Source organism: Cupressus sempervirens, chromosome 8, assembly GCF_028749045.1.
Source record: "Cupressus sempervirens isolate cs-2001-9-10 chromosome 8, ASM2874904v1, whole genome shotgun sequence".
Lineage (NCBI taxonomy): Eukaryota > Viridiplantae > Streptophyta > Pinopsida > Cupressales > Cupressaceae > Cupressus > Cupressus sempervirens.
The window spans coordinates 401,504,714-401,522,000 of NC_143125.1; the positions used below are offsets into that span (position 1 = coordinate 401,504,714).

General features: G+C 34.5%; 1 protein-coding gene across 4 annotated transcripts in view; it reads left to right on the forward strand.

Annotated features, from left to right (window-relative positions):
• The window catches only part of LOC149542981 (serine/threonine-protein kinase STY46-like), a 279,858-nt gene that overhangs the window by 48,332 nt on the left and 214,239 nt on the right, over nucleotides 1-17,287 (forward strand). For all 4 annotated transcript variants that reach the window (XM_089797902.1, XM_089797903.1, XM_089797904.1 and 1 more), the window contains exon 5: nucleotides 4,060-4,114. In XM_089797902.1, coding sequence (XP_089654028.1) covers nucleotides 4,060-4,114 — 55 coding nt within the window. The remainder of the gene's footprint in view (nucleotides 1-4,059; nucleotides 4,115-17,287) is intronic.

Here is a 17,287-nt window from a genome sequence, read left to right on the forward strand (position 1 = left end):
AAGGTGGCTAGATATATTTTTGTCTAAGACTTATTCAAGATGAGTTAAGTACGTTGAGGATTGGCAATCGAAGATACTTACTAGTATGCCCTGGCGGCAGAAGATAAGTTGGAGAGAAAGAAAGTATCCTGCTTATGTATCCAAGCTTGTGCAATTGTCTTACTGCTGCCATCATATATAAGAAGTGACAACTTGTTTGTAACATGTTTTAGGTCCTTGTTTTGAAGGCCTGTAATCTTGCTTGATTCTCATGCTTGCCCTTTGCTGCCTCGTGTCGTCGGTAAATATTGTGTAGCCGACAGGTTGATGTCGTCGGTAATTGTTATGTAGCCGACGGGCCCCTTCGGGAAGGTTCTTCGGAATGGTATATGTACAACTTTGGATTATGGTGGTAATCATCATTGTAAGCACTATGTAATCTCTTCGACATATATGCGAATAATAAAAGGAGTACTGCTGTGTTACATGTTCTTGTCTATTGTCTATATGCATTAGTAAACCGTTTACCCCATATGGTAAACATCAGCATGCATATTCATTATGGTATCAAGAAATGCCATCTCTGCTTCAACATTATTCACTTTCTCCTCATCATCACAACCAATGAAAGTAGGCATCAAGGGCCTATCAGAAGAGCATGTGGGAACTCTACCACCCTATGGGGAGTCAATTGTGCTACTGCCATAACTATGACTACATTGAGATCTCCTTGGGGCTGCACTCATCTTTTGAATGGCTACAGTAAGCTGTTGGAATACATTAGTCACCTTTTCCTGCCCTGTTTGTATGCCTCTCATGATATATTGAGCCTTTCCATCTTTATCTTGTGGTAGATTATTAACACTTTTATGTTTCATGCCTGTAACCTACTCTGTACCACTAGAAGATGAACTCTAATTTACAACAATAAACCTCAATGTTGTTTCCCCTTCTGACATTTGTAAGGGTTGCCAAATTTTCCTGAATCTTTTTTAATAATATCTTAACTCAGTCACTTGGTTGCGTCAAACTTTAATAGACCCAAAGTTTGGCAGGCCTTGGATCAGATACCATTGTAAGATCCTTGACTTGACTTATAACCCAAATTAATTAAGTTAAGCAAATTGTGCATTGCCTTCGAGACATTTTTGACAAACAGTTTGCATGCAAGGAGTTTATGCTTTGAGGTTCTATGTTTCTGTTGGATTGACACATTTTATCATAATAACATTAACACATATTGCATTTAACAACATAAAGAAAGCACTCAAAGCAACAATAATCTCATATTCAAGAAATCTCCGTCCTTAATGGCTGCAATACAATAATTTAAAATTCTCTCTAGGATACCAAAATGAATTGGAATGGAATAAATATCTACTTACCTCTTATGCTTTAATTTTTAGCTCAGCTTGAGAAATGTATCAACCATAAGATGCACAACAAACTTCACTAAACCACTGGACTTTCTTCAAAACCTAAATGTCTGTTTGTTTGCAGTTGATATTTTCCTCAAAATATACGAGTGCAGCTTTTCAATGCACAAGTCATCAAAATAAAGAACATGGAATTGAAACTCAATGCCATCATCTTATAGCTATGCCAAAATTTCACATTCTCCCATGTCTATGCCACCCGGGATAGGATCCTTCATGCAGTGAATAATAAATAGCTTGTACTTGTGTCTTACATAGAATGCGGTTATATAGAGGAGACCAGTAGTGTCTTCAAGGTCAGGGGAAATCCAGTACTGCTGAGCACAAATCTTCAAATAACTTTGGTAATTGTGTGGATTGAATTTCATAAATCCTGGCAATAAGTATTCCTGTGAATGAGAAATATCATTTCTATGCTGCAAATACTTTTGGAAAAGCATTAAGAATAGACAATAATAATATATATTTTCTGCCCCAGACTTTGTATTTGCGCTGCAATCAATAAATTATTCCAATGCCCAGGATTATTTTCCTCCCTCCAAAACATATAAATACTCAATGATTAATAATCACCCATAAAACATTATCTTCCTCTTTTGAGAAATGACCTAATATATTTTATATTAATGGGCTGTCAAGGCAGTGTTTGTATTCATGACATATTCTTCTAGAAATATAACCTGCAGCAACACCCAAACGATTGAAACATTTACTCAGATATATTGAGTCCCGATTCAATAAATATGCCTTTTGAATGAATTGTAAGTGTGGCCCGGTATTATAAACCAAATAAATCTCCAGCTTCAGACTTTTGGAAGATACTCCCAGTAATGCATCAGGCCTCATTTGAGAATTTATGAAATCATGAAAATATTGTTTATATGAATCCACTTCTTAATGTTTCTTGTAAATAATAGTCAAAGCCACCATTGCCATAGGAAAATCTCAAGTGCTGATAATATTATTCGAGGACTCGGAACAATATTTATTATTGAAATTGGATATTTTCAGGATTTGCAAATAGCTTTATTTCTCTGAATAAATTTTAAATGTTAGAAATTTGGCAGAAGTTTGAACTCCGTCAAGAATTCAACTTTTGAAGAATTAGGTTTCTGTGCTGCCCCCCCATCAAATTTCTTAAGGTTCTGGTCTCTGAAAATTCTTGCTAATGTCAAAGCATCAAACGAATTCATCAATTTTAATAAAACATCTGAACATGTTATGAAAAATCCTCCCTATGAACTTTTTAGCTTCCTCCAGAAAATTCTTGGTCCTCTATGAGCTTGTCTCTTGGCACTTCATTTTCCGTCTTTCTAATTTGAAATGAAGTGACTTTTATTTTATAATTCCAGTTGACATAAAAATTCACTTTATTTTCTTTATTATTTAACTAGATTAAGTTGTCATTTAATTTTGACAACTTAAATTAATTAATTATTTTATTAAAATTTCAAATCTCCCAAAAAAGGGACATTATAATATACATTACGTTTGAAATCTTGGATCAAGTGAATGGCAAGCTGCAATAGATTATAAATAAAAAATTCAGTATTCCACTTTTTAATTGAATTAAAAAATAAAATAAAGAAAAGCTAATAACAGTTAGGGTTTGCAGTAAGGAACAAAGGAAAAAATAGTTAGGGCTTCTTATTTTTTCTATCAAATAAAATGAAAACCAGATATACAATAAAATGAAATATGAAAGAAAAAAAAGACAACAAAAATACCTAACCCATTTCATCAAATTTGCTCCAAAATGGGGAAATGCATCTTCAAATTAATAGATGCCTCCTCCAAATCCTTTTAAACTCCTCTAATTGCATGAATGCAAGCAACTGATTTGCCCAAATGATCCTAAATCACTATATCATCTTCAATTGATCTGGTGATCTTCTCTTCAATGCTTCAATATTTTTTCTCAAATACCTTCTTTTCTCTCCTAGTGCTTGCAAACAGTAACAATGCCTTCTAAGGGTTGAGAGGCAAATATAAACACCTTTTGGTGAAGTCAGAAAAATTAAAATTTTCCTATTTTAAACCTTTTTAGACTTGTTGGCCGCAGCAGATTCTCAAACTTGCGATGTTGGAGTCTAGAAGATTTGGCCTGTCCAAGTCTAGCGATTTGGGGACTTGAGAGAACCTACCTGGCTCGGGACTGCACGAGTTTGGGCAAGCCTTGGATGGTGATTCAAACCTAGAATAGAAGATGCTTTCATGCCAAGTTTGTAATCTCTTTCACCATTTTCCACCACCTAGCATTCTTCTTGCAAATCTCCACTTGTCCAACTTTATTTTCTACCTTCAACATGCTCACAACAACCAAAGATTTTCTTCTGTTAACACATGCCAACTTTTGGGATGTATATTATTTCAAACAATATATAGTATTTGTCATTAAATATGAATTGAATTTTTTAATTTTAAAAAAGTAAACTTTTCTACTTTATCTGTAGGGCTTGATTTACTATTTTGGATAGCTAAACTTATTATAGATAGTAATTGCTATTTTTAGAAAGGGGACATGACAATTTTCCTGTAGTTTGAGAGATGCTGTTGTCCATCTTGTTAAATGTTATTTCAACAGGCTTGATTCCTACTGCATTTGATGTTTTCTTTATATATGCTGTTTCATTGTTTTTCTCAGGCCAATGTATGAGATTACATTCTCCTCAGAAGACAAGCCTAAGCTTCTTAGTCAGGTGTGTATGTTTTGAATTATTCTGTATTTGGTTTTTTCACGCTTGATGTGTTAGTGTCTTTTTTCTTCGAGACTTTTGGATTGATATGGACAAATTTGATTTTCCAAGATGTTGTGCAAATCATTTTTCATGTTGGTTTGATTTTTATAATACCCTTGTTCTCAAGACAGTATTGAAATCTGATGCATGGGAATATTCATGATTAATTTAAAAATGTATATCTTATGCTTTTAAGCGTAACATGAGATTTTAATGTCATATAGCACTGTGCAGCCTTTTGTATCAATTGTTTCTTCTTGAAAACATGGAGCTGGCATATACTTTAGAGATGTTTTGTCTACTTGAACTCTACATTTACACGATCCCCTTGATTTACTACAATAGAAGTTATCTGCTTTCTGAGGCACTTTTTTCTTATTCATTACTTAGTACGTTACATTATTGTGTGAAACACCATAAAGTTTAATTATTGCTGTGGTTTTCTGATTTTCTGAACATCTATTAAATCAAGAATGTGTTAGACATAATAAAGTTTGCATGAATTCCATATGTCTCTAGTTAGTTTGTATTGTTCTGTATTCAGATATAAAATCATTTAAGTAGGGCAGTGGTGGTTTAAAAAATGGCAACCATTTATGTGTGTCTTAGTCACCATTAACTACAAATTGCTCACATTCCAAGTTTGTCTTTGGGCAAAAATGCGAAGGGAGCTGCCAACAGTTAAAAATAACAGTCATTCATTGAGGGAGATGTACAATTATTGCCACGAAAGATAAAGGTGGTTCCATGTTTGTTTTAGAAGAATCATATAACAAATTGATGGACATTGGGAGCAAGAATAGAACCTTAACATGATCAAGAGAGAGAAGAGGGGAAAGAGAATGTCCGAGAATCCAGCAGGGTAAGTGCAAGCTCCAAATGATGAAAGATGTAAAGGAAGACATGAAGAAAGACAAAAGAAGAAAGAAGCTAAGGATCTCTAATTTGGTGAGTGCAAAGGCCTAGTCATCTTGAAGAAGACCTTTTATCAAACTCACCACGTCATGGGGAATGCTAAGATGAATTGGCTGTGTAAGTAGAGGGGAAAGAGTGCTTAAGTACTTTCAGCATAAGGAGAAAAATCAATGCCATTGGCTGCACCGATAAAGTTTTAGAATAAGAAAAACAGTAATGGTGCAGCTGTTGAACAATTATAAGAACAAATGAATATTGGACAATGATTGAGGTATCCGTTGAAGAGAGGTTTCTGTCTGTAAGTTTATATTTTGAAAGCTCTGCATTGATTCTACATTCATAATTCTGGCATCTATGCATGGAAAATTAATAACAACAATTACCAAACAACAATCACAGTGGGTGCTGTCATAACATAAATGTTCCTACTTCCAAATTGAAATAACCAAAGCACTTAAACATTCATGGGACAGCACTTAAATATTCATTCACTGGTTATTGTCGAGCATGCGTAATAATCAAGTGACAGATTTCTTACACTCCATAACACAATACCTGGAATTATAGATGAATATTTCTCTGACCAATAGTGCTACTTCAAGATGAAACCGCATAAAATGAGAAATAGAATAGAGAGCAGATATGAACAAGGAAAACACTAGATTTACGTGGAAAACCATTTCAGGTAAAACATTATGGCACGTCAATAGCTTTAGCCATTTATAAATGAAATGGTCAACAACCCAGATTACATAACTGGGCACCAACCCTCCTTGAAGCATCTGATCAGTTAAGGCACCAATCTCAGTTTGAGCACCAACTCAAAAATACACTTCATCTCAGAATAACATTCTCAGCAATGTATGCGAGTGACGCACGGCTTCTTTGATCCTGTTCAACTCAAAAATCACACACCAAGTATAAACTTATTCACCACTATGCTTGGTTGCTAGGCTTCTGATACACCTGTGTTATTGTAAAAATCTATATTTAAAAATCTGAAAGCAAGGTATTGTGTATCTTCATGCCCACACGCCTTTGTTGCACCACTTGCAAACCCTTGGCGACATAATTCCTTCTTTTTATTCAAAACTGAAGCAGAATATATTCTCCCCAATGGGCACTTTTTCTCTTCTCAATCTTTCTAACCACCTAGTCCGTTAATATAAATCAATACTGCACCCGGAATACAATATGCTGGCTAAACCCAATACCTGTTCAATTTATTTCTTGCTCTCCTTGACTCAATTAATCACGCCTCCTTCTCAAGCTTATATGACTCAAAACCAAACACCCAACACATGCAAAAATAATTATTGCACAGACGGAATAATTAATGCTGCTCAACTTCCTTTTACATCCTCCACTAAAAAAATAATCCCTGATCATGCTATGTCTGAAGCCTTGCAGGATATGGGGTAGATGAAGTTTATGATAGACAGCCCAAACATCACGTGATTCCTTCTATTCATAGCCAATTAGAAACAGTTTTTTTTATTAACAGAAAGCACTGCAAATAGCCAATAGTGCCTCCTGTATTTGATTATTCTTGACTCCTATTGTGGTTCACTATATTCTAAAATAAATAAATTCATAGTCTCCACGCACTATTACCTTATACTGGAGTCTGCAGAATAGAAAAATATTATCCTTTTTGAATTTATGAGCAGAAAACATTTTCTTTAATGTTCTGACAATTCTCCAGTTTTCATTTTTTCCAGTAAGGAAAAATCTTGTGTCAAATTAGATTGTCCAGTCAGCTTGAGGCAATGATATTAATGGAAGAGCAATATTAAAAATAAAATTATTTGTATGAATTCTCTATCCATTTGGCCCATGCCATAGTTGAAAAAAAGTTCCCAATTTATAATATTTTGGTTGCTGCTGAAGTAGACAAGCAACCAGCATAAGTAGGCAACAAACGAGGTGAGGGAGATGTATCAGCTCTAGCAGATGACCAAGCAGCTCCGGCACGCAACCAAGTAGCTCAATGAGAGAACCAAGTATCTCAAGCAAACAACCAGCTCAAGCAAGTAGCCAAGTAGCTCAATCAGAAAACCAAGCAGTTGATGACAATCTGATGAATAATCAGCAGCTTGATAAACATTTCATTCTAATTCTATGTTACTTCGAATAATCCTCCAATATATATGACCTTAATCATCAACCTTTGACATCAATGACAAAATACTCAACACTAACAATTTGCTAAGACACATATTTGATTGGTAATTGATTTAAATCAGAAGCACAAGTACTGAATATCCCAGGCTTGCTGTACACGTAGATGCCCCTCAATTGGTAAATGACATTTTGTTCTTGTACCTCATGTCCTCATCTCTTATTTTAGATTGGTACAACACTGAATGCGACATTCATTTCTTTCCGAAATTCACTTACAAAAAATCAAAATTTCCCCCCTTTAGTTCTAGTGCAGCAGAAACAAATTCAATTATTGGTGGCCAGAAATATGCTGAATCCTCTTCCTACGATTTTCAGAAATGAATTGTTCAATATGCTCAAACCATCACATGCAAAGGGGTGCGGCTTGTCAAGTATCACAATCCACTACAAATGCTGTGCCTGGCTATTCAGAGTGCACCAATTTCTTCTTTCCTAGGCACCTTGTCTTTTTACAATATTCCTTAACTATTATTCTTTCTTTAGAAATTACTTTGTCTTATCATCAGATGATGTTTTTAGAGTATGAGCCTAGCTAGGGAATCCCAAATTAACACAAACTGAAATATTTTGACATGCCATGTCCTGCTTCCAAGTTCACCTTTACTCAATGCATTCCCAATAGAGATTGTGATTTTATTTATTCAAAGTCCTCAATGCTGGTAAAGAAGGGCCCCGCCTTAAATTTAATTCTTTTCCTTATGATGACTTTAGGAAGATTGATAACTCTTCTAAAACCGTCTGTGCTGACTGCAAGAAGTCTTAATAAGCTTAGAACTTAAAAAGAAATTGACTCCTTTAGACAACATTTGACCAAAGTAGAAAACCTCCTAAGTGCCATTTCACTTCCTATCAACTCAAATCAAAGTTTGAATCCCTTTTCTCTTGTTGCCACCCTACTTTGTATAAACTTGGCTAGCCTGAGGCTACACTGTTAATTTGAAAGGCTTCGGGCCTTGATAAAGTCAGGTGATGGAATGGTTGGGTGTAGCTATATATCAAGATTTTTTTTTTGTTTTCTTCATCCTTTGCACACACTGCAAACTTTCCACCCAAATTGCAACTCCAAATGAGCAGCTCCGAATTAACTAGGGAGCATTTTTCACAAGCGCAGCCAATTTTCTTCCAGAGAGTTTTCATCCAAAAGAAGGTTTTGATGAACCACGTTCAATTCCTAAACCACAAGGTTTTCACTAGAGAAAATGTAATAATCTGTGTAATCCCAAGAATGCTCTCCAAGCCCCACTTTATAATCTTTCCGGGAACATTTCAATAGACTCATTCTAGATCACTTTATAATTTAAACAAACCTTTTATCTCTGACAGTAATTTATATCTATATTTAAAAATTCTTGACACTTCAAATAGCTTTATAGTCATTTGACATTTTAAACTTTAAATTCTTGTTCCAATGAGCTATTAGTAAAATAATTAAAATGCAATGTCTCCTTTTGGGATGATCCTGAATCTTGCCTTGAGATCAGAAGTTCAAATGAAATAAGAAATGTACTTGTTAGAATTATAGCTTTGCCGATAAAATGTCTTTTTCAAGATTAATCCTAGTTTAGATCCTACTTAATGTTAGACAATATTTGAAATATAATCCATGTGCCCATGCATTTCTATTAGGGTCAGGGATCTAACAACAAAACAATACACACACACACACATGCCAATAACCATATTAAATTATTTAGATAAATCATGCAATAGCTTTTGAACTTTAGGAACTAAGCCATCGATAGTTCCTTTTCACATAATCAACTACAAAAAGGTTTGGAGATGAAAAACCACAAGGGGCTCTTGGAGACTGTTGGGTCCAATTAAGCCCAAGAGTGTGCAACATCTAACTAAGACATCTCTCCCCTTGGCCCACAAATGGTAGAAATATCCAATTACACCTTAGAATGTACAACATCTAAGACAACTCACTCCTTGGCCTACAAATAGCAGTTTGTCCGATTGAGACAATTCCATCACTTGGGGTGGCCTACTTAATTTGCAGGAACCTAGGATATCGAGGAATACTGTTCAGCTCAGTTAAGCCCAATAACGCTAAGCATCCAACTAAGACAACTTGCCTCTTGACCCACAACTAGCAGGAACATCCAACTAAGCCAATTCCATCCACTTGGGGTGGCCTACTTAATTTGGTGGAACTGGTCTACTACCTTCATTAACTTATATTCTTCCATTCCATGTGAAAAGATACATTTATTAATAAACGAAACATTATGATTGACAAGCTTATTAATATCTTGGTCAAAAATATTTCTCTAAAAGTTTTTCCTTCTTCCTTTTCTTCCGTGATCCTTCAATCCCTTTTATACTTTTATAGTTTATTGAGGAGACACATATTTGGAAAGAAACATCCATTTCAAGTGTCATGTCTCCTCATTGCTGCCTTATTATTCAAATCAGTTCTGCTCTTCTGATTATAGGTTGAAATTCTTGTTTTTTAAGTCCTTTTCCCTTCTCAATTGAATTGATCTCCTCTTTTATATCTTCATTCGTAGGAAGTCACACCTGTTCAAGAAATGAGTCATGTCTCTATTACAAAGTAATTGGGAAAATACTTGCTTGATATTAACAGAGATCGAGAGTTTAATAGATACAAAAGAATAAACGATGTTTCCTTAGGAAACGATCATAATAATAGAAACATTCTATTCTAGCTAAAATAAAGCTAAAGAAAGCTAACAGATAACTACAGACTAACTAATATTAGAAACATTCTAATATGTACAATAGATTACAAATAGATGACCATTAACTAATAATAAAAGCTTATCTATTATCGTAATACCCTCCCTTAATGGTTAATCTATCCACAACATCAAGTTGTGCTATGAATTTAACAAACTTATTAGGACCAAGAGGCTTGGTGAGAATGTTTGCAGTCTGATCCGTTGTAGGAACATACTGCAAGTCTATTGTCTCGTCTTCAACCAGCTGTCGTATGTAGTGACAATGAACATCCACATGCTTGGCTCGTTCATAGAAGACTGGATTCTATGCTAATTTGATAACACCTTCATTATCAACAAACAATGTGGTCGGTCCTATTGGTGACATCTGCATATCCCCAAGCCTCTGATGAAGCCAAACAACTTCACAACCTGTGTTGACTGCCCCTCTGTATTCAGAGAGAAATTGCCTACTGCTTCTTATTTGTCCATGTGACGGCACCGGATCCCAAACTGAACACATATCTAGAAGTTGACTTTTTATCATCAACAAAGCCTGCCCAATCTGAATCTGTGAACTCACTGAATTTAGGATTAGAGCTTTGAGAGTAAAGAAGTCCATAATTTGTAGTGCCCTTCACATAATGAAGCACACACTTTTTTGCCATCCACTAATCAGCCTTAGGAGCTGTCATAAAACGTGAGATGTAGCTGATTGTGAAGTTGATATCAGGCCTAGTAGCAGAGAGGTAGATGAGGCTGCCTAGTAGTTGCTTGTATGTAGTATCATTAATGGGAGGAGAATCAGACTTGGCAGATAACTTGAGACCTTTCTCCATGGGTGTACATCTAGGGTTGCAATCCTGCATATGAAATTTGTCTAACAAAGCTTTGACATATTAGGACTAAGAGATGAATATACCAGAAGACTATTGCCAAACCTCAACACCTGGGCAATAGTGTAAAAGAGTAGTACACACTTTTTCATACCCAGGGCTAATGTAATCAGTTGGCGCTCTAAGGATGGGTGCAACCATTTCCTTACAATATGGTGATTTTACCAAATTGAAAGGAAGACCATTGGCATAACGGCAATGTGTAATTGCTTCATCGACAATCTCTCTTGCCTTCATTTTGAATGCTTGATCGAACGGACCTCTTTTGCGGGTTATAACTTATACTTCATTTTCCTCTCCCACTTCCAAGAATGGATGTTTGGAGGATGCAACATGATCAGTGGGCACATTCACTTTGCTTTTGTGGATGAAGGTTTGTAGAAACTTCTTGTTGATTTGCTCACTAAGCCATCAACAACTTCTTGCTCTTTTATAAATCCGGCTAACTGTGCATCACTCATCCTTTTTCCATCTTTTCTTTCCTTGCACAATACTATTCCTTTACCAATAGGGCCCATAAAATGAGCTTTAACTCTAGAATATGAGTTGTTGAATGGTTTACTATTATGACATACATTGCATTTCCAAATATATGACCCACCTCTTGAAACCTCTGATAATCTTGTGGTGTGTCTCCATAATAGAGATGCCACATCAATATTGAAGTTATTACTTCGTTCAACTTGCCTTGTTGCTGAACTTTGACTACCAGTAGTGGCCATTCTTGCACAATAGAAACTATGAATCTAATAAGAAAAATAAATTAAATTAGAAATATTTAAATAAACTATGAACATGAAACATAGAAGTGGAAATATACAATACAAAAATACTAAAAAATGATAGCTAGACTTGTTCTTTCATTTCTTAAAATAAAATAAAATGAAAAAACTTGGAAAAATTCTTCCAAAACTTGAAAAATTCATGAACATTTAAAAAAAAATCACTAAAAAAGCTCATGAAATGGATCAAATGCTTACCTTAGATGCATAGACGTCCTTTGTAGAAGCTGTTAGACACCCTACGATTAATCCTCTTCAAGAATAATGATCTTGCTTTTAAAATGCCAACATGGAGACCAAATGAGAAGAGAGTCCAACTGCAAACAAAATCAGAGGAATGAGCAATGAATGGCCTATTTTAGGATTGTTTTAGGGTTTTGGGACAAAAAGGAGACAAAATATAATAAAAAACCCAAATAACACATGTTATATTGTGTCACTTAAGTGACTTGCCGCCTAAAAATCCTGAATGCTCTATGGATTCAGCTAGATGCGTGACGGATGCTTTCCCAAGCATCCCGCGAGAACCCACAGGCAGAAGCCATGCTACCTGCCCACCTCCCCAACGTTTCCACAAACATTTGCGCATCCCCGCGCATCCGCACCAACATCCGGGCTAAACTAGCATGCATCGGTATCTTACCTTTACTCCACAAGAAGCTACAAACACTACAATAAAGAACTTGAGACAAGCATAAGAAAAATGAGCTTTTGAGTCATCTTTTTACATTTTCCCTTGTAACATTGTCAAAGACTTTTCAAATTGTTGCTTAAATTTTTTATTAAGGTGCATTAAAAATGTGAATTTTAATATCTCCTTTTAATTTTCATGTTAGTCACTTGATCAAATTAATTAAGTTATCAAGAAATTTACTTTATTGACAGTTTAAATTAATTAAAATAATATATTCCCTCATATCCTGAAATTAGTCTACTCTGTTATTTAAGCTAAACAACGCATTCTTGCTAATTTGTATAAAGGAAAAGCTATTAGCTTCAAAGTTGCATGATTGAAAAACAAATAGTGAAGTGTTGATGCATGCTTGCAAAAGATACAATAGTGGAGAATGATGATTATATAGAATGACATTAGCCCGTTTGGTTGCAACAATTGCTGAATGCGACATTCATCTATGTTGGAATAAGCTCTCTTTTGGTATTCGTGCATTCTTAAAATAAGTTTTGGAATATCATTTGGACTTGTTTGGTTGACTTGGAAGAGGAGTCGAAATATGCATATTCTATGTTTGGTTGCAACAATTGAAATAGGAATTGGAACAAGTTTTGTTTTAAAATTTTAATAATTAAATTATTATTTTTAGTTTGGTAATATTTAAACAAACAAGATTTTTTATTTATAAAAACTAGTTTTTTATTAATTTTTTAAAAAGTCAAATTATTTTAATTAGCTTTTATTTAATTTTTTAATTGACTTTATAAGTGAAAGATATACCACAACCTTTGAAATTCATCGAAATTCAAAGGACATATTATATTGTATATTATAAATTTAATTCTAAATTAAATCAAATTATTTTAATGAGTATAAGATCAAAACTAAAATCATTTTATTTTTAAATATATTGAAGAAGATAAAAAATACAAATAAGTCAAGATCATTAATATGATATTTAAATGATCTTTTTACATAGTTTTAATTATAAGACTAAACACAAGATTTATTTGTAAAGATAATTTTATGAAAGTTCAGAAAAGATATCAAATTTGATGTTAGTCTATTTTGTCATTTAAAAAAAAACACATATTAAACTTTAAATAATGTTGACCTAGTTTATATCTTATGATGAACGGAGAAAATAGTCCAAAAATGCATTTGAGTGGCAAAATACAATCAAACAACAAAGTCACAGACCTGACAACCCATCAAATTGGGTTTATTAAAAACTGGAATAAGAATAAGCTATCTTATTCCATCTGTTTTTTAGGAATTCCACTATGCTCATTTGGGGTCAAATTAGGATAGGCAAATTCTAATTCCAATTTTGTATTTTGCAAACAAACATAAAATTGGCGAATGCGGGTATTTAGATTTTCCTATTTCCGCCCAATTCCTGTAACCAAACGGTGGCTTAGGGATGCTATATCTTGGGAATTGAGATCAAGAAACATGTAAGGTGCTGAGTTCAGAAAGACATTTTCTTTCTTATGATCCTTGAGAAGTTGGATTGTAGGATGTGTTGCTAATGAGAATGTTTTGTAACTCCATGGACATTAGTTAGATTCCTAAGAGTATTTTGGTAAATGTGAAGCAAGGCTTACAAGTTATCAAGGACATGAGGTCAGCTATCCAATCTTTAGCTAGGAAGTGTGTGCTTGACTTCCTATTTTTTCTTAGTTTTTAGGAAAAAGCTTATTAATAATGTGTCATGGCTAGTTTTATCCTTGGAGTCATGGTCTACACATTAAATATGAGGCTAAATATGAGGCTGTATGATGATGCTTATTTGAATGTTTTTTTATTTGCGTCCCTTTAGTGTGTAATGCATTTTTGTCCTTTATGGTTCTGGTTCTTGGTTGAGTGGAAGACCTAATCCTGTGCATCTCATTATTTATTTTGAAATAAATCCAGCACAGTGAACTACCATTAGTCCTTTTCATCTGTTACAGTTCGATTTAAAGGTGTAAATTCACCATGGGTGATAAGGTGCCATTATTTTGCTTGTCCGCATGTAGATCTCTAATTTTTTGCAAATTGTCTTGCCATTATGCTTATTGTGGTGCAACACTGATTAGACAATTATTAGATTAAAATGAAACTTGTGATTAGAACCATTCTAGAGAATCATCTCCTATCGTAGATTAGCACCAAAATGATTAGTGCCGCACAACTTTGATCATGATATTATTACCAAAACTGATTATTATCTTTGCATATTTATCAAGTGGCAGCATTTTACTCGAACATATTGTAATTTATTTGTCACTTAATTATCAGATAATATTGTTTCTATTAAGTCATGTTGGATATAGTTTCACCTGAGTTTTCTCTAACAAAAAGATGTTGAAACTAGAACCGGAAAACAAGAAATCAAACACTGCAAGAGATATATCCTAGGAAAACCCCCCTGAACAGAGGGAAACAACCCAGCCTGAGCAAACCTGAATTTTTTTATCGAGAATAATAAATAATTACAGAACTTATAAAATGTCTTTCAACATCCATTGATGCTCATTAGAGATGTACATAACACAAAGAATTCATCTCCAACATTCAGTTGTGTGAATCTCCTTAATACAAAATACTCAAATATAAAACTAAGAGTAACAAAGCTAATTGATCATATACATCCAAGACTGGACTGTACCAATTGATTGAATAATACAACAACAATCAACGCTATGCTCAAGACGAGGTTATGGACTTCTTCAAAACAAGATGCAGAAATGTGTTTGATATGTTTGAACGTACACACTTCAACTTTATGAATAGACGTAAGGAATTAGATGGATCCTGATCAATACACCAATGCATATATTTTCTAAGAAACTGACACATTGAAACCGACACGTCTCTAGGTATGAACACAAATGTCTTTTAAAACACAAGCTAGAATAGAAACGTTCTTTGAAGCCCGAGTGGTGGAAGAGATAACGAAAGACTCCTTGCTTCTCATATCGTGAATGAACATGCCATTTGTCTTTTCTTGGAGACGATGTTAATATGAGTAGGTAATACTTCAAAGTGAGCAGCGATTAGTCTGCAAAATAAATAAAAACAAATTGACACCTGTTTGAAGGTTATTGCAACAAGATTGTTATATGCACAGAGTTCGACACCAATAAAATCATTAGAGTAAATATTCTAATCTATGTGAAAGCATGAGTATGATATTAAATATATTAGAAATCTTAACATCAGAACTCCTCAAAATTTCATATGGAGCTATAAAATTTAACACTGCCTCTTATTAAATATGAAATTGACTAAGTATTCATAAGCTCATTCAACATGTACACAATAACATTTTACTCAATCATGGAAACACTCAATGCTATAAAATGGTAGAGTTTATTCACAATTAGTAATCATGGAATCACTCATCATGATAAAGTAGTAAGAATCTCAGCTAATCCTTCAATCATAGATAATCTCCACATGAACTGTCATAGAGTAACTCAACATGACATCCAACTCCCATTACGATTTTCCTCCACGTGATGTCATCATGGATTCACTCCATATGATGATCACTCCCAGAGTGAGAGTTATCATAGCTGATTCTTACAACCTTATTTATGACACATGAATAGAGATAGGCATAACAAAACATAACTTAGTTTCATTTAAGTCTCATAGTTGATCATACCTAGCTTGTTTCTAAAATAAAAAAATTTCAGCTTGGTGATAATATTAGCAGTTTGCTTATCTGTGCTGATGTATTTCAGCTCCACAACCTTTCGAAGGACCATGTCTCTCAAGTAATGAATTTTGATTTCTATGTTTTTGGACTTGTGATGGAAGACAAGATTTATAGAAATTTTGATACAACTCTGATTATCACAAAAGATTTTGGTAGAGTTCAAAGAATCTCCAAATAATCCTCTGAGAACCTTACGAAGCCATACAACTTCTCGAGCTGCTGTACAAGCAGCCTCATAGTCAGCCTCAGCTGTGCTTTGAGCAATACTTTTGCTTCCTACTGCACCAAGAAATCATAGCAGACCCATGGCTGAAACAAAAACCCGCTGTACTTTTTCTTTCCATAATGCATCCAGCCCAATCTGAATAAGATAAAACATGAGGCTGAAGATCATTATTGGAAGAAAACTTCAATCCATACTTTAGAGTGCCACAGACATATCTAAGAATGTGTTTAGCAGTGATGAGGTGAAATTTCCTTGGCCCACACATAATCTGACTCAAGGTGTTAACTGCATAGTAGATATCAGGCCTAGCATTGACAAGGTACATGAGAGAACCAATTGGCTGTATATTGAGAGTGCAATTTGTCAAATCTGAATCAGCAACAACTCCTTGGAGTCTTTTCAAATTTGCCTCCATAGGAGTCACATTTGGTTTGCAATCAAGCATTCCAAATCTTTTAAGAATGTCTACAACATACTTGCCTCATAAAGAACTAAGATCAGCATGAGGTTATTATACCTTTTGAGATAGATATTCGGATCAGCTTCATTTTTCATAAATCCCAAGCTCAAAGGATATCCATTAATATGATCATACCAAGCCCGAGGAGCTTGCTGCAGACCATACAATGCTTTTTTCAGCTTGCAAATATGAGAATCTTTGTCATGAGTTACGAATTCTTCAGGCTGTTCTACATAAACTTCGTCATCAATGACGCCATTAAGAAAGACTGACTTGACACCCATTTGGTGTAATTTCCATCTTTTAACAACTGCAATAGCAATTATAGCTCTAATAGAAGTGTATCTAGCGACAAAAGCAAATGTCTCATCATAATCTATTCCTTCCTTTTGAGAGAAACCCCTTGCTGCAAATCTAGCTTTGAATTTTTCCAAACTCCCATTAGCAGCATGCTTAATTTTTTACAACCACTTAGAAGAGATAACTGATTTACCTTTTGGACGGGGGTCAATCTCCCAAACATCATTTTTCATGATTGAATCATACTCCTCCAACATGACATCTCTCCAATTTTGCTGTCCCATAGCTGAATCCAAACAAGAAGG